The 27,097-nt window shown below is 40.4% G+C and overlaps 1 protein-coding gene across 1 annotated transcript in view; it reads left to right on the top strand.

The window, feature by feature from the left end:
* The window catches only part of parvg (parvin, gamma), a 39,397-nt gene extending 12,531 nt beyond the window's left edge, over positions 1-26,866 (top strand). The window contains exons 6-13 of the mRNA XM_060839461.1: positions 2,550-2,665; positions 9,140-9,195; positions 10,811-10,839; positions 12,311-12,372; positions 16,711-16,779; positions 23,077-23,178; positions 23,918-23,990; positions 26,503-26,866. Of these exons, the coding sequence (XP_060695444.1) occupies positions 2,550-2,665; positions 9,140-9,195; positions 10,811-10,839; positions 12,311-12,372; positions 16,711-16,779; positions 23,077-23,178; positions 23,918-23,990; positions 26,503-26,576 (581 nt within the window). The 3' untranslated portion in view covers positions 26,577-26,866. The remainder of the gene's footprint in view (positions 1-2,549; positions 2,666-9,139; positions 9,196-10,810; positions 10,840-12,310; positions 12,373-16,710; positions 16,780-23,076; positions 23,179-23,917; positions 23,991-26,502) is intronic.
* The last annotated feature ends 231 nt before the right edge of the window (positions 26,867-27,097 follow it).

The following is a 27,097-nucleotide window of genomic DNA, read 5'->3' as shown; positions in this document are numbered from 1 at the left end:
TCAGCTGGTAAACTATTTACCTCAATCCATTCAAAACCAGAAATTGTTGGAGAAGCTCAGCAGGTCTGGCAGCATCTGTGGAGAGACAGCAGAGTTAACGTTTCAAGTCGGTTGACCCTACCTCAGAACTGCTTTTGCAGCAATTTCTATTTTTTTTGTTTCTGATTTACAGCATCTGCAGTTTTTCTCTGGTTTTTAAACTCAATCCATTGACTGGTTCTTGGCTCAGTGCAGGAAAAACATTATGAAGCTGGAAAGGAGCATGCATTGAGTCAGACTGTTGAAGGCGAGAGGTCTGATGGCTGCTGGGTGGTGGATGACTGATGAGGAATAAAAACCAGGCAGAAGAAGGGGTGAGGGCTGGAGGCATAAGAAGTTGCAAGATAGTTAATAAAGGGTGTGACTCAAACAGTATCCAATAAATCAGCAGAAGGATTAGAGGATAAAATGAGAGTGAAGATGTATTTTGTGACCATTAATCAAAAGTCAGAAGGGCATCTGACTTCACTGCCTGTAAGTGTTAGTGATGTAGGGAGTGGTTTGGAGGGTGAGTCTTGTGGTTTGTCAGATTCTAAAAGTTCTTTGCATCTGCAGATTTCAGTATTTTGTGATTATATCCCACACATGTATTTCAACAACTTTTTCTGTGTTTATCCCTCCTCTGAATGACCTTTTTCACTTGTATTTCTTACTACTGGAAACTGCACATGGGGTGTTAAAGCAAGTTACTGAAGTTCAGGATTAATCATGACTAGTTACTTTGTGCACGATGGTGGTAATTGATGACACAGTTGGGTATGCAAATGAGGTAACGTCAAAAGCACTGCTGCTAAAAAGCACTTTGTGACTTAGTGCTATGTGTAGGTGTTCCATTCAGTTTTCTCACTGTTTAAGTGCAGATGGTCAGGCAGCAAGATGTTGCCATTCTCTGCTGGGTTGAGATTGAACTACAATGAGAATCTCTTCATTCAGAGCATCCGGTTTAGATGAATTAAATTTTGTTAAATCTAATTCAGTCTTAAGCCAGAGCTATTTTATTTTGGTGCTAGTCTGCAATGAGGCAACATCTATTTAAGACTCAGACATATCATAGCATTACAAAATGTGTTTTAATATCTCTATTTATAGAAAAATAAGGAGGTGTGTTATAATTTCATATATCAAAGAGGAAAGTTAATATATGGCTTAGTGTTTCAGGCTGTGTACTGATTTATTCCCCCTGTTTATGAAATGTTGTGTTCATTCACAATCACCTGATGAAGGAGCGTCGCTCCGAAAGCTAATGTGCTTCCAATTAAACCTCTTGGACTATAACCTGGTGTTGTGTGATTTTTAACGTTGTGTTCATTGTGAGGAGCATCACTGTTAGGTTGGCTTGTGAACGGGCACACACAGGGCCACAGTGCTGCTGTGTGACATTGCTACTCAGTGATGGAACATCAGCAGCAGCAGTTGCCCATCACAAAAGTGGCACTGCCCAAATATCTCTCAGTCAGTCTGGGGCACAGGGGCAGATGAAGCCTGAAAGCTGTCATGGCCAGCTTATGTCACCTACCATTTTGGTGTTCAGAATAATGATTCCATTTATGTGAATCAATGAATTGTTTGGTTTGGGAAGGAAAATTTTCATGGTAATTCAATAGCCTTTGCAAAGAATGATAGTAATGGACCAAATTATCCAGGAAATGGCTGTCCATCTCCTTTATTTCACAACATGAGGGAGCACCACATTCCTGAGAGGAGATTCCACTCAGTTCTCCCTCAGGAATGTGGAGTCGTACTTCCATTAGACTGTTCTTTCAAACCGCAGCACACTCAGAAGAAGGTAAACCCCATGGCCTTGGGGGAAGGGGGTGTAAGTGTCCCGGGGGTGGACTATTTGGAAGTATGTAAGTATGGAGACTGTTTCATAGTTACTCTAGGGTTGTGCTATGTAGCTAATAGTCAAACTTTATCTGAGTAACTATTTTACTTAATTTTGTCCGAACCCTCTGAAGATTCTGGTTTTAATGACAACTTACAGAATGTTCCAGATGTGGGACACTTGCCCAGAGGTAAATTTGATCTCCTGGGTAATTTCTTCAGAATCTGCTACAATGGAACATATCTGGCTTTCAGAGTAATGGGGCAGAGCTCTGTAAATGTCGAGCTTCTTGCCTTAACCATACAGCTATGTGTAGTTGTGCAGTGGAAGACAAGTACTTGTCTGCAGCACGACAAGCTTAATAAATCTGTTGGACCGATAATTATACTTTAATAGAACCCTTTGACCTGCTCATGGCAGTCCCACATGTTGTTTCCATAAATAATTATAAAAATGGGACTGACAGTAATTTCCAGTCAGTTAAAATCACACTGATGAATGAGTCATGATTGGGGCCCATGTTAAAGGTGAGAAGAATCAAGGTAATATTTATTGTAGCTCGCATAGTCCCAGCTCTTCAGAAGCACAGAATACTGATTTGGAAATCCTGTCCACTTGTTCTGTGTAACTCAAGTCAAAACTATTGTTTGATCAATTGTCAGCCGTTGTTTCCTTTCCCTTTCAGTAATCCATAAAAAGGATTTGGTCTCCACATTGCATCTCTTGGTCGCCATTGTGAAACACTTCAATCCTGACATTGACCTTCCGCAAAATGTGTGTGTGGAAACACTCGTACTTGAGGTAACTATGGAAACCAAAGAAGGAGATGGTTACTTATGCTGACATGATTTCAAGTTTATTTTAACAATAATTATTTTGCAATGTTGGTACAGCAAAGGATCTGTTCAGCCTGATGGTTGGTCTTGAGTAAAATCAATACATGTTTACACACAATGAGTGGTGTACACTAACCCAATCTTAGTCCTGGTATCTAGGTTCATTTGTATAGTATATGGTGTCAAATCACTTCCTCTTCCTGATATCTTTAATTTTAAAAGGTTGGCTTGTAACATAGTCACAGTCCTTTTCTAGTAACTTAGTCAACTGAGATTACCCAGAGGAGAAATGTATGGGAGAATCATCGTCTGTCTTAATCCTCATGTTCTCTGTTTCTTTTCTCTCTTGATGATGAAGGAGAGTATAGTGTGCCATTGCTCCCCCAAGTTGACTTTGATTTGAAGATAATCATTTTGAGGACTATCTGTGGATTCCAGAACTGTAGCCCTTTTGTCTGGGGCTGAGGAATTAATTTTTACCTGGTCTTTTCCAGGCATCAAAAATGTAATGCACATTTCATTGATTCATTGAAAACCATGAGAAGTGTGGAATACAAAATGACTGAGAACTAAAGCACATGCCTGCTACAAAACCAAATGCAATTTTACCTATCTTCAAACCAGTCACCTGATGGGAGGTTTGCAAACTATCTCCTTGTCTTCCAATATTAAGAAATAAAGCTGGAGAATTCCTTGATCTCATTTAAAAATTAAAATCTCCCAGCAGTTCAATAACCATCAGGTTCCACGTAGCAATTAGTCATTGAAAGGAAAGGAGCTTGATAATTTATCATTCATCCAGGTAATTAAAGAGATTGGAAAAGAAAATAGAGAACAATATTTTCAAATACAACAGGGCAGCAAACTGAGAAAGTACAAATAGATAAATCTGTGGTAAAGGACAAATTTAGGACAGCTGTTAAAAGACTGAGTGAATGATTAGCAACAAGCACAGGTTGCCAGAAAGGATGGCTGTAGGCATAGTTAATAAACAGCTACGTGTTTTATTAGGAAAGCAGTAGTGTTGGGTGACAGGGCCCTTATCAGAGCTCATCGTGTGACCTCCATCTGTTCTTTACAGTACAGCTACTTTGGTGACTTCTATTTGTCACAGGAAAGTTGAGCAGCATTGTCTAATAGCACAGGTGAATTTTCTTTGAACCTGTGTAAATAAAATCAAAATTCAACTACGTCATCATAAACCATCGTAATTGTAAACAGATGGAAGCACTGTTCAAATTCCACGTATTAAATCAGAAATTAATTTAATAAATTGCCATAAACCAGAGGTCCTATTGATTATACAAAGTCATTGCTGTCCAACATTGTTTTTCAGGCTCGGCCCGCTTAGTTGTTAAATATTTGGTAAAGCATGATTGTGTCTGTTGGTTCAATATTTGCTTTACAAATGGCTATAGATCTGTGGCATTTGAAGCCCTTTACTCTTTATAATCTTATGCTACCAGTTTTTTCAATCTTTCAGAATATTATAATCAATATGCTAGGAGTACATTTGCTAATGCTATTCGGGAGGGTTTAAACTAATTCAGAGAAGGATGGGAACCTAAATTGTAGTTTCAGTGAAGTCAGAAATATGGTTTCAATATCACAAGGGTTCACTGGCAAGCAGGAATGTGATTTGAAGTGTGTCTACTTCAATGCCAGGAGTATCCAGAATAAGGTGGGTGAACTGGTACCTGGGACTTCGATGTTGTGGCCATTTCGGAGACATGGACAGAGCAGGGGCAGGAATAGTTGTTGCAGATTCCGGGATTTAGATGTTTCAGTAAGAACAGAGAAGATAGTAAAAGAGGGTGAGGTGTGGCATTGTTAGTCAAGGACAGTATTATGTTGGCCGAAAGGACATTTGAAGACTCGTCTATTGAGGTAGTATGCGCTGAGGTTAGAAACAGGAAAGGGGAAGTCACTCTGTTGGGAATTTTCTCTGGCCTCTGAGAGTTCCAGAGATGTAGAGGAAAGGATAGGCGAAGATTATTCTGCATAGGAGCGAGAGTAACAGGGGAACTTTAACTTTCCAAATATTGACTGGAAATAATATAGTTTGAGCCCTTTATTGGGTCAGTTTTTGTCCAATGTGTGCAGGATGGTTTCCTGGCACAGTATATTGACAAGCTAACAAGAGGCGAAACCACATTGGATTTGCTACTGGGTAATGAACCTGGCCAGGTGTTAGATTTGGTGGTAGGTGAACACTTTGGTGATAGTGACCACAATTTGATTATGTTTACTTCAGCAATGGAAAGAGATTGTTATATACCACAGGACAGAGAGTTATTGCTGGGGGAAAGGCAATCATGATCTGATTAGACAAGATTTAGGATGCATAGGATGGGGAAGGAAACTACAGGGGATGGGCACAATTGAAACGTGGAACTTATTCAAGGACAGCTACTGCATGTACCCGTCAGGCAGGGAGGAAGTGGTCAAGCGAGGGAGCCCTGGTTTACTAAAGAAGTTGAATCTCTTGTCAAGAGGAAGTAGATGGCTTATGTTAGGATGAGACGTGAAGAATCAGAGCACTTGAGAGTTACAAGTTAGCCATGGAAGAGGGTAAATCGGTTGTATGTGGTGTATATGGATTTCAGTAAGGTGTCTGATAAGATTCCCCACAATCAGCTTTTGCACAAAATAGCGAGGCATGGGATTGAGGGTAATTTAGTGGTTTGGATCAGAAGTTGGCTAGCTGAAAGAAGACAGAGGGTGATGGTTAATGGGAAATGTTCACCCTAGAGTTCAGTTACTAGTGTTGTACAGCAAGGATCTGTTTTGGGGCCACTGCTTTTGTCATTTTTATAAATGATCTGGATGAGAGTATAGTGGAATGGGTTAGTAAATTTGCGGATGACACTAAGGTTGGTGGAGTTGTGGACAGTGCTGAAGGATGTTGCAGGTTTCAGAGGGTCATAGATAAGCTGCAGTGCTGGGCTGAGAGGTGGCAAATGGAGTTTAATGTGGAAAAGTGTGGAGTGATTCACTTCGGAAGGAATGCAGAGTACTGGGCTAATGGTAAGATTCTTGGTGTCCATGTACATAGATCCCTGGTAGAGGGATTGAGTTTCAGAGCCACGAGGTCATGTTGCAGTGGTACAAAATTCTGGTGCAGCCATACATGGAGTATTGTGTACAGTTCTGGTCAACGCATTATAGGAAGGATGTGGAGACTTTGGAAAAGGTTCAGAGATTTACTAGGATGTTGTCTGGTATGGAGGGAAGGTCTTACAAGGAAAGGCTGTTTTTGTGAGAGAGAAAAAGGTTGAGAGGTGACTTAATTGAGACAGACAAGGTAATCAGAGGGTTAGATGGGGTGGACAGTGACAGCCTTTTTCCTTAGATGGTGATGGCTAGCACGAGGGGACATAGCTTTAAATTGAGGAGTGATAGATATAGGACAAATGTCAGAAGTAGTTTTTTCACTCAGAGTAGTAGGGGCATGGAACAGAATGCCTGCAGCAGTCGTAGACTCGCCAACCTTAAGGGCGTTTAAATGATCATTGGACAAGCAGAAAGATGAAAATTGAATAGTGTAGGATAGATGGGCTTCAGTTTGGTTCCACAGGTCGGCACAACATTGAGGGCCGAAGGGTCTGTACTGCGCTGTAATGTTCTATGTCTATAATAAAGCCTTAATTGACATCAATGCAAAACAGATACAAAAGAATTTGCTGAACAGGAAATGACCAGCAGCACTTCTGGCTGAAGTCCACCTTCTCTGCTTCTAAAGAAATGTAAATTAAGCACAAGTAAGCAAAGCTATTATTACTATGGCATATTGTTGACAGACAAAACTGACTGACTAACTCACCACAGCCTGAACCAAGGCAAAGAAACTCACTTCCCTTTTGTCCATTTACATTTACCAGTCTGTCAAATAGAATTGCTGTGAAAGACTTATTATAAGGCCATCCTTTTAAGGGACTGTTGCTCTCCGGAAACTAGTTTGCTTTATCTTGCCAAACAGCAACTTCTGCTTATTCTCAAGAATAGTGCAGTGCGCTAAATAAAACATTACTGTATAGTGTGATCACAGCTTTTGACTTCTGCAAAAAACAACACTGGCAAAAGAACACTTGTCCTGTTCAAACAGTCATCAAAATAAGTAAAAAAAAAGTAATGTTTATTCTTAAAAGAAAAGAGCAGTTACATATACTGGAGACTTCAATGGTTTGAATCTAACTGTGGGCATTGCTTAGGGAGAAAAAAATACTTGAAATAAAGCATTTAATTTGTGATATTTTAAGTATCTCTTGTTTGAACAGTATTTAGTCATTACAGTTCTGGCTTTGCGTGGTAGAAATTAAATTGGACTTTTAAACATGAGGCTGAGAGTTCATTTGGAGATGAAGAAATAATGGACCTAGTCAAAACTCCTATCCTGCAAACCAAAAATTTCTGCATATTGAATTGAACTGAATTTATTGTCACATGTATCGAGGCAAGTGAAACGCTTTGTCTTGCAAGCAATGCAGGAAGATCACAAAGTTAAGTAGCATAGATAAGTAAATAATAGGTAAACAGTGGCAAAAACAAAAACACAGGTACACATGAATGTTAAACATTTGTGAGTTCATTTATTATTCTAAACTGTTTTGAAAACTGTTGGTGCATGTGTTCAGGCTTCTGTACATTCTGCCTGATGATAGAGGTTGTAGAAAAACATTGCCAGGGTGGGATGGATCTTTGAGAAAGCTGGTGGCCTTTCCTTGACAGTGGGCCTGGTAGATGGATTCAAGAGATGGAAATTGGCCTTTGTGATTGTCTGGGCCAAGTTCACCACTCTCTGTAATCATCTTCGATCTTGAATTGTACAGTTGCCATACCAGGTACTGATACATCCAGGCAGAATGCTCTCAATGGTGCACCAATAAAGGTTGGCAAGGGTATTCGCCATCATGCCAAATTTTCTCAGCTGCCTGAGGAAGAAGAGACGTTGTTGGGCCTTTGTAATCAGTGTGTCCACATCAAGAGTCCAAGAAAGCTTGTTGTGGATGACCACTCATAGGAGCTTGACACTCTCTACTCGTTCCACCTCTGTGCTGTTAAGGTGTAGGGGGGCATGAGTAACATCCCGCTGAAAGACAATAGTGAGTTCCTTGGTTTTGCCAGCATTGAGAGCTAGGTTGTTTTCACGTAGCTATTCTTAGTGTCAAGATGTTTTAGGAAAGAGTGAAGGGCAAGGGATATGGCATGTGACATGGATCTGTTTGTCCGATAGGCAAATTGGAGAGGGTCAACAGTAGTGGGGGGGCTGCAGTTGATTAATGCCATGACAGGCCTTTCAAAGCACTTCATGACCACCGAAGTTAGGGCCGCTGGGCAGTAGTCATTGAGACAGGCTGCATGAGCCTTCTTAGGCACAGGGATGATGTTGGCCCTCTTGAAACAGGCAGGGACAGTGGCCTGCTGCAGGGAGAGGTTGAAGATGTCCGAAAAGACCTCTGCCAGTTGATCTGTGCAAGCTCTGAGTGCACGGCCTGGTACTCCGTCTGGTCCCATCACTTTCCTTGAATTCACACGAAGAAAACTGATCTGTTACCTCTCTGCCAAAATACTGCTCAAAGCATAGAAGGCATTGAGACGATCTGGGAGGGATATGTCATCATTTGCTATCTTGCTCTGTCTCTTTTTAGAACTTGTGATGTCATTCAGTTGGTGCCATAGTTGCCGGGTGTCTGTCTGAGTCTCTGGTTTGGATTGGTATTGGTTCTTGACTGTCTTAATGGCTCTCCGAAGGTCATACTTACCTTGAATTATCGTGACCCCCGTGTAAAAGAGACTTTATATTGTAAAGTTGAGTTTGAAGCAAGTTCTTTTCAACATTCTAAGATAAATATTTAATTTAATGGAGTGTTTTAATTTGTATTCATCAAAAAGAGGCATGTTGCTTTCAGGGAATATTTATCACTTTTTAAGCTGGTGTCAGCTCAGGATTGGGTTTTGAAATGATGTGCAATATGAGGCTTCCCCTTCCCCAATCCATTAATGCTCTTCACCCTTACTTCATCAGCCTGACATTTCCATTTTCCAACCTTACTACATGACTGAGCAAATCATCCAAGAATGTGAGAGGAGACTTTCACGATGGCCTGGATTTTATCTGTGTTCCACTCGTGAATGAGCTGTATGCTATTGTTTGCGGAAGATTCAGGAGAAGCAGTTCCTCTAAAAATTAATTTACACAAGACTGTTAAATATTGATTCAAATGCTGTGGAATACATGGGCTGGAAAAGAGCTTGCAGCTCTATAGTTCAGCTTGTCTGTTCCAATCACTGGAGCCCTACATAGATTGTTGAAAAATTAATATTTCAAAGAATTCCTTGGCAGTATTTATTCAGTCAGAATTATGTTACTTTTCCTATGGAGGGAAACCTCTTACATTTACATATCCCAAATGAAAACTTAATTATTGTCTTTTGCTAGATTGATAAAACAGGAATAAAGACGGTAAATCAGTTGGAATATTTCACAGGCAAAAGGTAGGATCTGTTCAATTTTATATCACTAGGTGTCATTCAAACTCTTGAGTATACCTTGAAAGTTTCAAATGTTAACTTGCATATGGTTATGAGATGTGGTGGGACTCAGATATGAATAACAAATGGTACCCCAGAACTTTAACACACTTTCTCTCTCTACAAATGCTGTCGGATTTGCCGAATATATGCAATCCCTCCTTTTTATTATTTTTGTATTAGTTTTTAGCCTTATTTTCCTATGCCTGTTAGATTGAGTTAAATTGTTTCTTCCAAATAAATCATAGCTTGTAAACATCACGTGTGGATGTGACTTATCTGAGCTTTCATTAGAGTTTGTGAATTGATTTGTATTTTACGATGAGCTAGATGGCTTAGTGGATCATCATCTACTTTTTCACCAGGGACCTGGTTGTGAATCTGGATTAAATGGTGGACTGAAGGGTTTGTCAATTCATTGGTGTTAGTGATGTTCAAGATTAACAGAGCAATTTGGGCAGTCTCAGCTCATCTGCTTGTGCACATTGTTCCACAACTAAAACAACGAACTGTGCTTAATTTGATTTGGTTTGGACAATGTTGCTCTTGTGTGGAAAATGTAGAAGTGTTCCAATAGATGATTGAGTTCTGAACTTGGGGCTGAGCCTGAATGAACAATTAAAGGTCATTGAGGTAAATGGGAATGTGAAAAACTGACAGATCAGCCATGATTTTATTGAGTGGCAGAACAGACTGAAGGAAGCTGATTTACTGACTCCTGCTCCCAATTCTTGTGTTTGTTTATGAACTTGGGACTGAGCCTAAGTGGCTAGGGCTTTGCTCTGATTTGAAACTTGTTTCGCCTGAACTGAAGTCACAGAGACGGGGTGGCATGGTGGCTCAGTGGCCAGCACTGCTGCCTCCTAGCGCCACGGAACGGGTTCGATTCCACCCTCAGATGACTGCGTGGAGTCTGCAAACTCTCCCCATGTCTGCGTGGGTTTCCTCAGGGTGCTCCAGTTTCCTCCCACAGTCCAAAGATGTGCAGGTTTGGTGAATTGACCATGCTAAATTGCCCGTAGTGTCAGGGATGTGCAGGCTATGTGGGTTAGCCATGGGAAATGTATAGTTACAGGGATAAGGTAGGGGGCTGGCTCCGGATAGGATGCTCTTCAGATGGTCATTGTGGACTTAATGGACCAAATGGCCTGCTTCCACACTATAGAAATTCTATAATCCTATTCTACATATACCCTGGAAACAGATCCTTCAGTCCAACCAGTCCATACCAATCAGATGTTAAGCTAGCCAGCATTTAGCTGATATCCTTCTCAGCAACAGCATTTAAAAGGACTGCAACCTGTTTAACAACAAAATGGTGTTTTCAAATATGTCATTTTCAAACGCTCCATTTTGTTAAAAGCTTCTGGACTCATCTGTATTTTTGTTGACTCTCCTTGGTTTTGAGACAGTCACATTGTTATACCACATATCCTCATCATAATTCCAAGCAAGAAGCCTCCATGTCAACTGATTTGCATTCAGGATGTAAATAAGTTTCAGTTTACACATGAAGAAGGAATAAAGTGAATTGGTTTTGCACATTTTTAAATAGTTATTTCATTTTTCTTTGGAATAGTGATGATACAGAACAAGACCAAAATCCAGGTAAGATATTTCCTGAGATAACTATCCACATATATGGCTGAAATCTAATGAAGCCTTCAAACTATAGAATACATTTCACAGAACTCAACAACATATGTTGGCTCATGATTTGATTCCATAAAGTCTATAATAGGTTTCCCTGCTTTGGTATTTGTGTCATTGTAGATCTGTTTCCTTTGGTTCTCTTCATCAATGATCCTTACTTTTGAATGAAATCTGTGAACTGGATCTTTAAATCAGAAAGAATTGATAGTTATGTATCAGATTCTGTCTCCAACATCCCTGTTTTCAACCTGGCTGTTATTTTGCAGTAGACCAGAGATCTTTAAATCAGTTAGGAGAAAGTGAGGACTGCAGGACTGCAGATGCTGGAGATCAGAGCTGAAACATGTGTTGCTGGAAAAGCGCAACAGGTCAGGCAGCATCAAAGGAGCAGGAGAATCGACGTTTCGGGCATAAGCCCTTCTCCAGGAATCTTTAAATCAGTGTTAACCATTTCCACCATCAAATTCCCTGGTATTGACAGATTGCTGGGTGTGTTCCTAAAAAAATCCAAACAGGACTAAACTTTGACCTGCAACAACAACACAATTTTCCTGGCTTTCAGTGGATCCCAGATTGAACAAACATGGTGATGGTGGTGATGTATGTATGAAATGTTCCCATAGAGTGATATCAGTATTACAATGTACACTGCCGGAAAAGAGGTAAATCTATGCAAGTCCTTTTTGTTATACTTAGAACAAAGAAGATTCACTACATTGAATGTTCACTCTTGAACATTCAATTTTCATATAAACTATTTAATATTGTTAGACTTAAAAAATTGTAACTTTTCATAATAGTCTCGTGACTTTCTACTTCAAATGTATGTTTTACCAGTTAACATTTTGCAGTGATTCGGCCGGAAATGTATTTTACTACTTAAGTAGTTTAACAGTATTTAGAATCAGCAAAAATTAGTTTGCCTTGCTCTGACTAAATCCTGTTCTTCACTTCTTTTTAAGAAAGTGCTGATTTCTCCTCGTGATCATCTTCTTTGTACTTGCAATGTGAACATGTGTGTAGTCATCATTAGCATCAAATCTGTCTTCCCTTAGTTAGTACACTCTATAACACATTTATATGAAATATCAGATAGTTTTGGAATTATTTAAGTTTTAGCTAGCTGTGTGCCTGTCTCCTGTGTTTTCCTTATTATCCTCCCTACCACTAGCTGCCCCGCCCCACCCCATGTCAATTTTTGGTATCTGCATTTCAAATAGACTTGAATGACTTTTTCAAGGTTGAAAGATCTTAGTTTAAAGCAATAAGATTGATGGCTTACTATTTGGTCTATAACATGTCTGACTGAGCTATATGGAAAATTGAATCTAAGTGTTTTCAAATTAAAATTTCAAGAATGTTTTTCTCATGATAAGAATTACATGCTGCACATTAAGATTATTCTGATTTTCTTTTGTGTTTTTAGAAGTCGATGGCATTAATGACCTCTTTAAACTTGGGTCCGACAAAGTGAAAGTAGTACAGCAGGTATTATATTGTACAGCAAGTGTTATATTGTACAGCAGGCATTATACTGTACAGCAAGTGTTATACCGTACAGCAGGTATTATATTGTACAGCAAGTGTTATATTGTACAGCAGGTATTATATTGTACAGCAAGTATTATACTGTACAGCAGCTATTATATTGTACAGCAAGTGTTATACTGTACAGCAGGTATTATATTGTACAGCAAGTATTATACTGTACAGCAGCTATTATATTGTACAGCAAGTGTTATATTGTACAGCAGGTATTATATTGTACAGCAAGTATTATACTGTACAGCAGTTATTATATTGTACAGCAAATGTTATATTGTACAGCAGGTATTATATTGTACAGCAAGTATTATACTGTACAGCAGCTATTATATTGCCAGTTGAATTACATTTCTTGCATTTCTTGCTCTGTTGTTCTCCGTTTTTTTTCCCAACTGCCCTTTCTTTTCATTGTTTTTTAATAAGCTTAGCGGCACTATGTAAATGCACATTGTTGTTGAGGTAGAGTTCGAGAGATACTAGCACCCTTCCAGGAACTCACCCACGTTCTCCTTATATATAAATAATTTCAGGTAATGAACACTGACAGATTATTTAATCATCATTCTTGACAATTGCACCTCATGGTATAAGAGAGGGGTAATATTTCTCACAGGTGGGCTCAACTTACTCTTTGGAGTAGCTTATCCTGCAATGTCCTCGCCTTCACTGAACTGTTGCAGGTGGATCCAAGCAGTTGTTTGCATGAAGCAGCAGTCACATCCTGATAAATTGTTTTGAGAAGTGGTCCAGACCAGGTTGGGATAGCCATTTGGTCACCTAAGCTCAGTGGATTAGCGATTTGTCTTTCTAGCAGACTGGGTTGTCTAAGCTAATGTCCAACAGTCTTGAAGATTGTTTAGTACCATGTTGTGCAACACCCAGAACTCAACAATATGCAAGCCGCACAAAAAGAGATAGTTGAAGGTCACTGATCGCATTTCTAATATAAGAAAAAGAAAGAAAAGGTGCTCCGGGTGTTATTTGATTCACCTCTCTGACTAGCAGACTGTAGCTGGAGTCAAGACAGTCATAAGCCAATCTTGAAAAAGAGAGTAACAATGACACCATGGTCACCACTGACACATGGAATGTGTGCATCCTCATGAGCAACATCACAGCTAACAGGTTTGAGGGGAGAACTGTTCTTGGCAGTTGAAAGCTGGCTCAGTACAGAGTCCAGATCATCACCCTCAGTGAGATTCATCCATCGCAGGAGGGTGAGCAGAAAGAAATCACTGCGGGTGACACATTCCTTTGGAGTGACTGTGGAAAAGAAGAATGACTAAGTTGGTGTAGTCACTGTCAATGGGCATCTGGTCAGTACAGGGGCCATTGGAAACAAGGGGAGCTGGCAGTTGTAAGACTATTGGTCACCTCTTGTTGCAGATGTGTGTTGAGCATGAGCTCTGAATCCCCAGTACAGTCCTTTGCATCTTTGATAGTGAAAATGTTTTGGGTGCAGCACCGTTCTGTAACATTGGTCACCTTAACATTAAAAAACTAAAAATTAAAGGTCTGTTCCCCAGTCACCTCTAAGGTTTGAATGTCCTGAGGGGTGTCACAGCACAACATGCAATGTAACATAAACCTGTTGTCTGGTGCATTTGACAACTTGAGCCTTAGAAGCAGTATGAAGAGAACTGAAGTAATGTACTAACCTGCTCCAGGAAAGTACTATCTTGAATCCAGGTTTTCACTTTCTGACCAGAGACAGTTCATTTTCTCAAGCTGTTATTAATTGATTGTAGAAGGTAAATTCCAAAATTGCCAAATGTGATGCAAGTTTATCTACAAAATGGAAAGTCTATAAAGCAATTATCCTTCCACTCTGCTTTTCAGTGTGAGCCTTGGACTGTTTACCAGCATCACACCAAGAATGACCACCACTTTCACAAAAAAAAACTGCAGATGCTGGACTCCAAAGTAAACAGGCAGGATCTGGAGGTCGAGAAGTCGACATTTTGGGTGTAACCCTTCTTCAGGACTGAAACATCAACTTTTCCATCTCCTGATGCTGCCTGGCTTGCTGTGTTCTTCCAGCCTCCTTCCCACCACTTTCACTAAGTTGCCTCCAATGGTTTCTGGCCATCAGATGACAGGACAAAATAGCAGACACTGAGGTGCTCACCTGAGCTCACATGCACCCCTTACTGAGACAGTCACAATTGATTTGGCTGGTCATGTTGCTGGAATGCCAGACACTCCCTCAGCAAAGTGAATCTTCTATTAAGAGCTTGTGCTATCATAACAGTTAATGGAAGAACCTCAAAAGACATTCTTAAAGCTTCACATAAGAATTTTGATATTAACTTTGAGTCCAAGAGAAGTTTGCCAAGGATCACTGCCCCTGGCTTACACAAATAGAAAATGATGTAGTCACCTTCAAAAGCAAATGCATATCAGAAACAGTAAGGAGAGAAAATCCTGTACAGGCAGTTTGACTTAAACTCAAACATTTGTGGTGCCCAGTCCTTTTTATAGTCAAACCTTCTGGGCACAGACTGGTCTTAGCAGTCACCTGCTATTTAACCATCATAGGGGACCAAAACGAAGAGAGGTTCTTAGATATGTAGCTGGTGGCAAAATTGCACTGTGGTCAACAACAGACCTTCAGCTGAATCTTGTTGCTATCTCACCATTGTGGGAGGGAGAGAGGGTATCAGCAGGAAAACCCATGTTTGTTGTTCTCCTAAGAATACAAAAAAGCCCATTTAATAGGCAAAAGTATAAAATTATTGGGAATAAAATCTCCATGCATAGTGAATGATGAATATATATGAATTAAAAAAAAGCTGGATTTATTCATTTCAGTCTCACTTAAGCCAATTTGTTAAAGTCTTTTTGCCAATCAGTACACTTTGTTCTTTTCACAAATAATGCCTAGCTGTGAAAATTGCCTAGTAACTAGTTCAGTAATGTATCAGAGATTTCTGCACCTCATCCCATGTTGCCAATCAATGTGACAAGTGCTTTGTTTAAGTGCAAAAAACTACCTCCTCAGGTACTAATATCTCTGCTCCTTCCAGCATCCATCGTTCTTTGTTTTTAGTTTATTCTGATTCCTAATAAATAGCCTAAATTTTTGTGTGACAGAGATAGAAATATAAAATGGTTTAGGGAAAGAAAACAGCATGCTGTGCTAAATGGTTGTTTTGCAGAGCAGAGGGTGATAGCGGTGTTTCATGAACCACTGCTTTCTTTATTACAAAAAAATGATTATTGTCATATGGAGTAACATATTTTTTTTAAAAAACTGCCAATGCTTCTAAACTTGGAGGGATGGTAAGCAGTGAGGATAAAAAATGAGGTCTGCAGATGCTGGAGATCACAGCTGCAAATGTGTTGCTGGTCTATTCCTGAGATGCTGCCTGGCCTGCTGTGCTTTGACCAGCAACACATTTGCAGCAGTGAGGATAATGCCAGTTTAATGCATCAGACATATGTCAGCCAGCAGAATGGGTAGACAGTTGTCACATGGAATATAGAAGTGTGGGGTTTTGGCAGAAAGAAGATGCCATATTGATTGAAGGATCCAGTTGAAAATGGGCAAGGGGACCTTTGGAAGGGGTGGGTGGGGGGGCGGATCCATGACCATAGATCTTTGAAAGTGGTGGAACAAATTGAGACCAATTAGCAGAGTGTAAGGGAATTTAGGGTTCATAAACAGATGTATTGAGTGCAAAAGCAAGAAACTCGGGTAAAACCTTCATTAATTTTTAGTTAAACTCAAGTATTGTGCCCAACTCTAGCCACTGTACTTTGGAAAGATGTGAAGTTCTTTGAGAAGATGCAAACGATGCATCAGAATGTTTCGAGCTATGGGGGATTTTAGCTTTAAGGTTAGGTTGGAAAAGCCGAGGTTGTTCTTGTAAGAAAAAAGGAGCATATTTAATTTGTCAACATTATGAAAAGGTTCAGATAAGGTAGATCTTGAAATAGCTGCCCCATTAGCCAATGGTTTAAGGATGAAGGGGTCACAAATTTCAGTTTTTTGGAAAGAACTGCAGAGCAATTGTGGGGGAAATGTCTTTGGATAGTGAGTGATAATGACCTGAAACTCTTATGAGGATTGTGCAAGTGGAAAAGATCAATTATTTTAAAAGGAAATTGGCTGGCTACTTGGGAACAAACTTTGAGCTAAAAGGCTGGAATGGGAGAATGGGAAAGTGAAGAACCAATATAGGCTTGATGGACAGAATGGTCTTATAACTCTATGCCTCTGAATATGACACTCTGATTTTGTGTTGGCGCAAAGATAAACTGAATTTATTTCTTTTTTAGGCAATACTTCATTTCGCTAACAAACATTTGGGTCGTTTGGGCGTGGTTGTGAAAGACCTTACCACACAGGTTTGTATATTTTCTTTAAATATCCTTTGAAAGATATTTTATCCATTCACAGTCAAGTGTCAGAGACTAAGGGGTGACCTTATAGAGGTTTATAAATTCATTAGGGCATGGATAGGATAAATGGGCAAAGTCTTTTCCCTGGGGTCGAGGAGTCCAGAACTAGAGGGCATAGGTTTAGGGTGAAAGGGGAAAGCTATAAAAGAGATCTGAGGGACAACATTTCCAAGCAGAGGGTGGTGTGTTAATAGATATGAGCTGCCAGACAAAATGGTGGAGTCTGGTACAAATGCAACATTTAAAAGGCATCTAGGTGGGTATATGAATAGGAAGGGTTTAGAGGGATATGGGCTAAGTGCTGGGAAATGGGACTAGATTAGGTTGGGATATCTGGTCAGCAGAGACGAGTTGGACCGAAGGGTCTGTTTCCATGCTGTACATCTCTATGACTATGAAGAATCGACGTTTCAGGCATAAGCTCTTCTTCAGGAATGAGGCTGGGGAAACTTGCGCCCACACCTCCCCCCTCACCTCCTTCCAAGGCCCCAACAGATCCTTTCATATCCGTCGCAAATTCACCTGCACCTCCACACACATCATTTACTGTATCCGCTGCACCCAATGTGGTCTCCTCAACATTGGGGAGACAGGCCGCCTACTTGCGGAACGTTTCAGGGAACACCTCTGGGACACCCACACCAACCAACCCAACCGCCCCGTGGCTGAACACTTTAACTCCCCCTCCCTCTCCGCCAAGGACATGCAGGTCCTTAGCCTCCTCCATCGGCAGACCCTGGCCACATGACCCTGGAGGAAGAGCGCCTCATCTTCTGCCTAGGAACCCTCCAACTACATGGGATAAATGTAGATTTGTCCAGCTTCCTCATTTCCCTTCCCTCCCACCTTATCTCAGTCCCAACCCTCGGATTCAGCATCGCCCTCTTGACCTGCAATCTTCTTCTCGACCTCTCCGCCCCCCACCCCCTCTACAGCCTATCACCCTCACCCTCACCTCCTTCCACCTATCGTATTCCCAGTGCCCCTCCCCCAAATTCCCTCCCCCCTACCTTTTATCTCAGCACATTTGGCACACCAGCCTCATTCCTGAAGAAGGGCTTATGCCCGAAACATCGATTCTCCTGCTCCTCAGATGCTGCCTGGCCTGCTGTGTTTTTCCAGCACCACACTTTTCAACTCTGGTCTCCAGCATCTGCAGTCCTCACTTTCTCCCATCTCTATGACTATGTATGGAAAATCGAAGGCTATAGGTCACAATACATTCAATGTAAATGAGAACTGTTGTTAGAGGGCATCCAGCAATGTACAAAATGATTTCTCACTTTATGAGGTGAAAATGTTATTTACAGATATACAACAAGCCCTGCGCTGTTGATAGCACTGCCTGTTTAGTTACAGAGGACCATGGGCGACTCAAGTGCATTCATTCTGATTCATTTTCCTTCCATTTTCCAGCATCCACAGTTCTTTGTGTTTTTTTAAATAATTCTGATTCCTTAACTGAGTTTTACCAGTCAAAGCATAATCTTTGTGAGGAAAGTAACAAGTTCATTTCCGCAGATGTAACTATGCTTCATCAAGACTGCTCCATGAAGAAGCTCCACTTAATTTTCAGAAGAAATTCATTAACGTTCATTTTTTTCCAGACGTTCACCATTACAGCTCACCCACAGCGTCTATTTATGGAGTAATCTCCACTCGACAGGTTGAGCATAGCCTAAAAATTAAACTCTCTGGGTATCCTCCATCGCAGGAGCACTGATCATATGTCAAGACTGGCGTAACATTACTGTAATGAATTTGGAGAATGAATGACACGAACATTGCCAAATTCAGAAGGGAAGGGATGAAGAATGGAGGGATTTTAAAATGCAAAGAAGAATTTTAATATTGGGGCATTGCTAGACTGGCAGGCAATGTAGTTTACTGAACATTGGCACTGAGTAAATGGGACTTGCTGTGAATTAAGGTACATTGAGCAGAGGTTTTGATAAATTCAAGTTCTTTATGCATGCAGACTGACTAAGAGAGCTTTGGAGTAGTTGAACCTGGCAAATATTACACAGGTGTAATGGAGTACCTAGTAATGGGAACACAAACTATACCTGTTTATAGCATAACACTGGCTGTTTCTCTAACCTCTTCACACAGCTCAGCATTACTATCAGTCCAGAGACCTGCCTCTGTCGGAATTGGCTGCAGGAGCCCAGCTGAAGCCTAATCAGTGTTTATGAAAGTTTAGTGTAATTTGCTTGCTTGTTTCCATTTAAAAAAACCAAGAAAGTGAGGGATATCTGGAGCAGGCAGAATAAGGAGCTCAGCAAGAAGATTGGTCATGATGGGATTAAATGGCAGGGCAGACATAAGGGGTCATGTCATCTACTACTGTGTTGATGTTTTAATAACTTTGTAAGCCTTCTCAGCACCATTCTTCACTTGCTCTGCCACCTTCAGAGACCTGTTTTTATATTCCCCCACGTTTCCTTCTGCTTTTGCACCCCACCATTTGGTGTATATTTCCTCTTCCTCCTCTTCTTCCTATTTCCCCTGCTGCGTTCCTGGTTTCCACCTTTTCCTCCAAATCCCAATCTTTTCTCCTGCCTGAGGGTTCCTTTCCCTACCCCCACTGATTTCGCTCCCCCCACCCCGGCTTCTCTCCACCCTCTTCCTCTAACTCCTACCGAATTTCAAGCCTTCTCCCCTGCCCATGTTAGTTCCGTGCATTATCTTTCCTCTTCATCCTGTCATGCGTTCAGGTCTTATCCAGGGCCCCTCATGGACCCCCTCCCCTGAACCTGTGTTCTGCTGGCATGCATCAGCTGGGAATACATCGACCCTCATGGTTGGCACATGTAGAGTGTTAATACTGTGCACATGTGTGACATTGTTTAGATTTAGCCACGATCGGGATGGAATACTCGACAGTAAAACTGAAATGCCTTGTAGGTATTCACTCTGATAAACAACTGCAGCTGATTGCAGTGTCCAGGCAAGAGATCTGCAGAAATTGCCAAAGGGTTAAATGTCAACAGCATTATTCTGATTGGGTTCTGCTCTCCAGCAACACTTAAACAGAATGGCGTCTGAGATCAATTCAAGCTGAATTGCTCAAACTATAAAAATGTAATTTTTCAATTTCTTTCTTAATTCCTAATTTAAAACAACTGCATTTGTATGGCACCCCACAGGGCCCCAGGATCTCGTAAAGTATTTTACAGCTGTTGAAGAGTGTTTTGATGTGTAGTTACTGTTGCAGGGGCAAGCACAGTAACCAATTTACATAATGTAATCTACCTAAACAGTTTTGTGTTGATGACAAGATAACTTTTAGTGACTATGTTTGAAGGATAAATGTTGGCCAGGAGAGGGAGATGGTCATCCTTTAACTATTGCCTTGAGATATTTGATAACCCCTCAAGAAGAGTCCAGTTAATGTTTCATTCAAAAATTGTCATCTCTAACAATGTAGCACTCCTTCTGTACTATACTGGCTTTTGTGCAACAATCTCAAGAGTGAAACTGGAATTCTATATTACCAGACTCAGGGGTGAATGTGCTGCTCTGGGCCACAGGTTCCAGTAAAAGTTCATCAAGTACAGGAAATGTGGTCTTGAGCTCTGAATCTTGAAAATTATTACTAAGGCATATTATAAGTCTCGTTTGTGAACATCATCATTGTGCTTCATTGAGCATGATCTCCTACTTATGTAAAGTAACCTAGAGGAACACTGATTCCATGAGAATAAAGCTCTAATCAATGAATTAAGCCATGAATTCTGATGAAATGCTGAGAGGACTACTTTAACTTATATTGTGTAGGAATGTCTCAGTAAATGTTGGTGTTGAGAATTAGGGTCATAGAGTCATGAAGATATACAGCACAGAAACAAAGAGGATTGATGAGGCCAGAGCAGTAGACATGATCTATATGGACTTCAGTAAGGCGTTCGACAAGGTTCCCCACGGGAGACTAGCTAACAAGGTTAGATCTCATGGAAAACAGGGAGAACTAGCCATTTGGTACAAAACTGGCTCAAAGATAGAAGATAGAGGGTCGTGGTGGAGGGTTGCATTTCAGACTGGAGGCCTGTGACCAGTGGAGTGCCACAAGGATCAGTACGTTTTGTCATTTATATAAATGATTTGGATGTAAACATAGGAGGTATAGTTAGTAATTTTGCAGATGACACCAAAATTGGAGGAGTTGTGGACAGCGAAGGTTACCTTTGAATGCAACAGGATCTTGATCAGATGGGCCAATGGGCTGAGGAGTGGCAGATGGAGTTTAATTCAAATAAATGTGAGGTGCTGCATTTTAGGAAAGCAAATCTTAGCAGGACTTCTACACTTCATGGTAAGGTCCTTGGGAGTGTCTACTGCTGTCCACTGCTCTGCCCTAATCAATCCTCTTTGTTACTTGTTCAAAAATCTCAATCAAGTTTGTGAGACATGATTTCCCACATACAAAGCAATGCTGACTATCCCTAATCAGTCCTTACCTTTCCAAATAAATTTAAATCCTGTCCCTCAGGATTCCCTCCAACAACTTGCCCACCACCGACTTCAGACTCACCGGTCTATAGTTCCCTTGCTTGTCCTTACCACCTTTCTTAAAAAGTGGCACCACATTAGCCAACCTCTAGTCTTCCAGCACATCACCTGTAACTATCAATGATACAATGTCTCAGCATGTAGCCCAGCAATCACTTCCCTAGCTTCCCACTGAGTTCTAGGATACACCTGATCAGATCCTGGGGATTTATCCACTTTTATGTGTTTCAAGACATCCAGCACACATCTCTTTTGTAATATGGACATTTTTTATGATGTCACCATCTATTTAAGTTCATTCTATATCTTCCATGTCCTTCTCCACAGTAAACACTGATGCAAAATACTTGTTTAGTATCTCCACCATCTCCTTTGGCTCTACACATAGGCTACCTTGCTGATCTTTGAAGGGCTCTATTCTCTCATTTGTTACCCTTTTGTCTTTAATGTATTGGTAAAAACCCCTTGGATTCTCCTTAACCCTATTTGCCAATGCTATCTCATGCCCCTTTTTGCCCTCCTGATTTCCCACTTAAGTGTACTCCTACTGGCTTTATATTCTCCTAAGGATTCTCTCGATCTCTCCTGACATATGATTCCTTCTTTTTCTTAACCAAAACCTCAATTTCTCTCATCAACCAGCACTCCCTCTAGCTACCAGCCTTTCCTTTCACCCTAACAGGAACATACTGTCTTTGGATTCTCGTTATCTCATTTCTGAAGGCTTCCCATTTTTCAGCCGTCCCTTTACCTGTGAACATCTGTGCCCAATCAGCTTTTGAAAGTTCTTGCCTAATACCATCAAAATTAGCCTTTCTCCAATTTAGAACTTCAACTTTTAGATCTGGCATGTCCTTTTCCATCGCCATTTTAAAACTAATGGATTTAGGGTTGCTAGCCCCAAAGTGCTCCCCCTACTGACACCTCTGTCACCTGGACTGCCTAATGTCCCAAGATATATTAGATTAGGATATCTGGTCGGCATAGATGACGCGGACTAAAGGGTCTATTTCCATGCTGTACTCTCTGTGTAAAAAGAAAAATCACCTCTCACAGTTCCTTTAAACTTCTGCCTTTTACCTCTCACCTATGCTTCCTAGTACAAAGTTAAAAATCACACAACACCAAGTTATAGTCCAACAGGTTTAATTGGGAGCACACTAGCTTTCAGAGCGACGCTCCTTCATCAGGTGATAGTCGCATGAAGGAGCTACGCTCCGAAAGCTAGTGTGCTTCCAATTAAATCTGTTGGACTATAACCTGGTGTTGTGTGATTTTTAACTTTGTACACCCCAGTCCAAGCATCTCCAAATCATGCTTCCTAATAGTTGACATTTCTATGCTGGGAAAAGACTGACAATCCATTCTATCCATGCTGACCGTAATTTTGTTAACTTCTCTCACATCGCCCCTCATCCTTTGACTTTAAGTGAAAGCAAACCAAGTTGGTCCAATCTCTCCTCATAGCTAATACTCTCCCAACCAAGCAACAGCTTAGTAAACCATTTCTGTACCCTCTCCAAAGCCTCCAATTCCTTCTGGCAGTGAGACAACCAGAACATTGTAAATAATATTGCATTTCAACTAGTATAGACGAAAGACTCAAAAGTGTCTATTTTTCTTGGAGAGAAACGTTGTTGCATCTAAACTATAGTTAAATATTAATTGAAAATGGATGAATTGGTCCTCTGTCCTAATTGGATTCTGTTCATTACTGTATTTATTTCCCAGTTTTCCAATGGGGTGATCCTGATTCTGTTAATTGGGCAGTTAGAAGGCTACTTCATTCACCTGAGCGAATATTTTTTAAATCCTTCAGATTACAACGAAAAGGTGAGTTTAAAATTGTCTTTGTTATACATGTCTTGTTTTTGATTTTTCTGCTTTCTCAAGCACTTATTATGATGCCTTGCAAAGCTCCATAGTTGAAAAGGAAGGAAACAATCACTGCGAGTTTGTGGACCCAAGCTCATGAGGGTAATGTGAGCAATTGAGTCAACTCAATCAGTTGACTTGCAGGATTGGACAGGAGATCTATCTTTGCATTCAGCACTCCACGTAAACAACCTCCATGTGATGAATCTCACATTTGTTTCCTACTGCATTGTAGCACAGCTTGCTGTTGTGTTGAGATAAGCTCTGGGTATGATAAATGCATGAAGTACTTAGTTTAGACTTTATAGGTATCTGTGAATTTCAAAATCCTGGATTCTCATTTAACTCAATGTGTGACTGCACTAGCTTATCAGCGCTGTTTGAGGTTGGAGTGATGTGAAGCTTTAAGAAGCCTGATAATTAACAGATTCACAGCTAATCACTCCACATTACTATTAATACATATTATATTAATCCCCGATCATCAACATACTTTATTAAATTTATTGGTGATGTGGATGGGAATTGGGGACAACAAGAAAGAGCCTCTACAGTTTCTACAAAAATTCTAATGCACATCTTCAGATTTAATTCAAATTTTTAACTAAAATTCATTTCTCATGTACCTGAATGAGGCGCTGATATCTTTTGCACAGAAAATAAAGCCCATTATAACATATGCTGTCTTCAATTACAGCTTCACAATGTTACATTTGTGCTGGAACTTCTTAAAGAGAGAGGACTGTTGAAGCACCCAATTGATCCTGCAGGTCAGTGAATATTTAGGAAGATAAGAAGGTCCTTTTTTTGTACTTTTGAAGATTAAGGTTGTTGTGATTTTGCCTATTTCTCGGACAGTGCAGCTGGGCTAAGTTCCTGTGGCGATGAGACTTAGCCGAGGCTGAGACTGGAATCCATCTGATTTGGGCTATTTAGACCACAACCAGAATAGAATATAGATTCGCTTCCTTGAAGTTGAGTTATTGATGAGACATTTGATTTTTCTTGAACCCACCTCTAGGAAAATGAACCAGCTGTAGGGATGATTTTATATGGAAAGTATAGGCCCTCAGTAACTCAGGCTCTAAGTAACTATTTGCAGGTACACTCGCTCTCAAAACGAACAGTCTCAGGATCAAGGGCCCAGCAAATTTAGATTTTGTTGGAGTTTTGAGGCAGGGTCTTTAGGCAATGGGAGGTTCATGATCCAGTTTGGGTGGGGTCATGGATGGCTTGGAGTATGGCAGTAGAGCAGCCTGCCAGTAACAAAATAGGTAACAAGTCCAGCATCATCCAACTCCAAAGCCAGCATTCAGCTATAGGTTGTTCTGATATAACACGTTTTCGTCAACATGAATTGGTTATAACACGATTGAAGAATTGTGGAGGATGTTTTGTTGAACAGGTATAGTGGTTTTCTATAGCCATTTTTCCATAGGGCAGTTTTCTATAGCTGTTTTCGTTGGTGCGATTTTTATAACTATCGCGTTATAGCAGAACGACCTGTACATTAATTTTAACTGCGTAAAATTTATTTAAAAATTAGATGAACTGCACATTCTAAAATAATTCAGACACTATTATTAGACAGGTGGTTTTGATAGTATGTATCTGCACAAAGATTTGATGCAAACTGAAAGATAGAGTGAATATTAATCTTGCAAATACTGGAACATCCAATGTTGTCATCCTTCCTTCTCTTTATCCTAAAGTCCACTTGGTTGGTGTCACTGATCACTGCTGTTTTAAAGAGGAGTGTGAACACATGGGAAGGTGATGAAATAATGAACAAAACTCAGATGAAGCTCTCTGATAATCCCTCAATTCCATGCAAAGATATTTAAAACTGAACATTGGAGTAGTGCCACATGAGGCAACCAGGTGTTCACCCAGAGTGACAACAAACGGGACAAGCAAAACAAACTGCTAGCTTTTTTAAAAAAAAACAACTCAAAGCCAGCTGTAAACACATGAAGCTAGCTAAAGGTGTGATAAAATAGCTCCCTCTCGGAGCAGTCATCAGTAAGGCCAGAATAAAGGGAAAAACCAAATAAATCTGCAATTGAGTAATATATGGAACTTTGTGTTTTATTTTACATCTGTGTGCCGTGTTTGTGAGTTACAGAGAAGGATGGATATTCGGAAATTGCAGAGAAGGATGGATATTTGTTGAAATTATTGATGACTTGCTGAAAACACTAAGGAAAAGCACCCTCCAGAAGCAGAGGGTATAGTTTCACATTGAAAGGATGCCTGTTTAAGATTGCGATGAGGAGGATTTCTTCTCTCAGGTGGTTCAGAGTCTTTGGAATTCCTTGCCACAGAGAGCTGTGGGGATAGAGTCCTTATGTGTATTTAAGGCTGAGACAGGTAGATTCTTAATCAGTCTGGGAATCAAGGGTCATGGATTGAGGGGCGGGACAGCCTGCTTCTCTTCCTATTTTTTATGGTCTAAGAAGAAATACTACCTCAGCCCCATTATCTCAGTGTCGTTTAATTACCATTTAGATATTAAGGAACCTTGTTGAGTGCATCCCGTATGTAGTACACACTGTAGGCACTCTGTGCATCAGTGCTGGAGGGAGTGCATGTTTGAGGTAATGGAAGGGGTGCCAGTCATGTCAACTGTTTTGTGCCGAATGGTGCTAATCTCCTTGGATATTGTTGGTGTTACACTCATCCAGGCAAGTGAAGAGGATTCCAACACACTCGTGACTTGTGCCATGTGGATGGTGGGCAGTCTTTTGGGAGACAGGGGACATGTAACTACAGACTTCCCAGCCTCTGATCTGCTTTTGAAGCCACATTACTTGCAAGTTTCAGTGTATTGTTGGGATGTAAATGTAAAATCAGATCCATGGAAGTTATAACTTTTCTTTATTATGGAGCAGATCCTTCCTTTCACCCCTGAGATCACAAATTACAGGCTGTCATACCCTTTCAAACTGGAGATCTTACAGAATTAACTCTGAAACTTTGTTATATGACATAAGAGGATGGGGGTTGGTGGGGGATGGGGGTGAGGTGAATGGGGTAGGTGTTGGTGGTGGAGTGGAGAGAATCAGAATGGGTGAAAAACAAATTTAGGTCCAATATCAGGGAAGGTTTAATCACGTTACAAAGAATAAGGCTTGAAGTGAACTTTCAAGCCAGCAAAGGTTCTGGAATGAGAGCTGTATGATTGTTTAGTGATAGACTTGGATATCTTCTTTGTTTGTATATTCGTTATGATTGTGATTGCACATTTTAAGAGAAACTTCCTCTCTTTCCTGCTCTCCACAGATATTGTAAATCTGGACAGTAAAGCCACGATCCGAATCTTGCATTGTTTGTTTGCAAAGTACAAGGACAAGTGAAGGAGAGCATAGCACTTCCTAGCAGCAAGAAAGCAACCTTCAAATGCAGGGAGTCGTTTGAGTGAAAAAAATTAACTGTAACACAGAGGTTTAGAGACTTGTACATAGTCTGTTGAATGAATTCCAGAAACTGCCTTTTTTTTATCTTTACAGAATTAGGCAAAATTATCAAGCAGCACATTTAAGAATGCTGAGACTTTGCAATTTTTATACGATTTGTAAATAGACAATACCAAGGAGTAAAATCATTGTAATGAAAAAGGGTTCAATGACAAGGCTCCTAATTAATATAAAGCAATTAAACCAAGAACATTAAAAATTGAATTTCACTAACTGCCTGTGTTTCAGTTCTCTTTTATCAATTGCACTAATTCTATCAGTAAGATTTAACAAGCCTCTGTGGATTTTTAATGCTTCTGCTGAAATAATCTTCATAATAGCGTGTCTTGTTGAAGAACAGTTCTTCAAGGGACATTGTTTTCCAAATAGGCTGGTAAGCAATGTTATACTAACACTGTGGT

The sequence above is a fragment of the Hemiscyllium ocellatum genome, chromosome 19, assembly GCF_020745735.1.
Source record: "Hemiscyllium ocellatum isolate sHemOce1 chromosome 19, sHemOce1.pat.X.cur, whole genome shotgun sequence".
Taxonomy (NCBI): Eukaryota; Metazoa; Chordata; class Chondrichthyes; order Orectolobiformes; family Hemiscylliidae; genus Hemiscyllium; species Hemiscyllium ocellatum.
The sequence above is the reverse complement of the archived record's forward strand: the minus strand, read 5'-3'. Positions and strand labels throughout refer to the sequence as shown.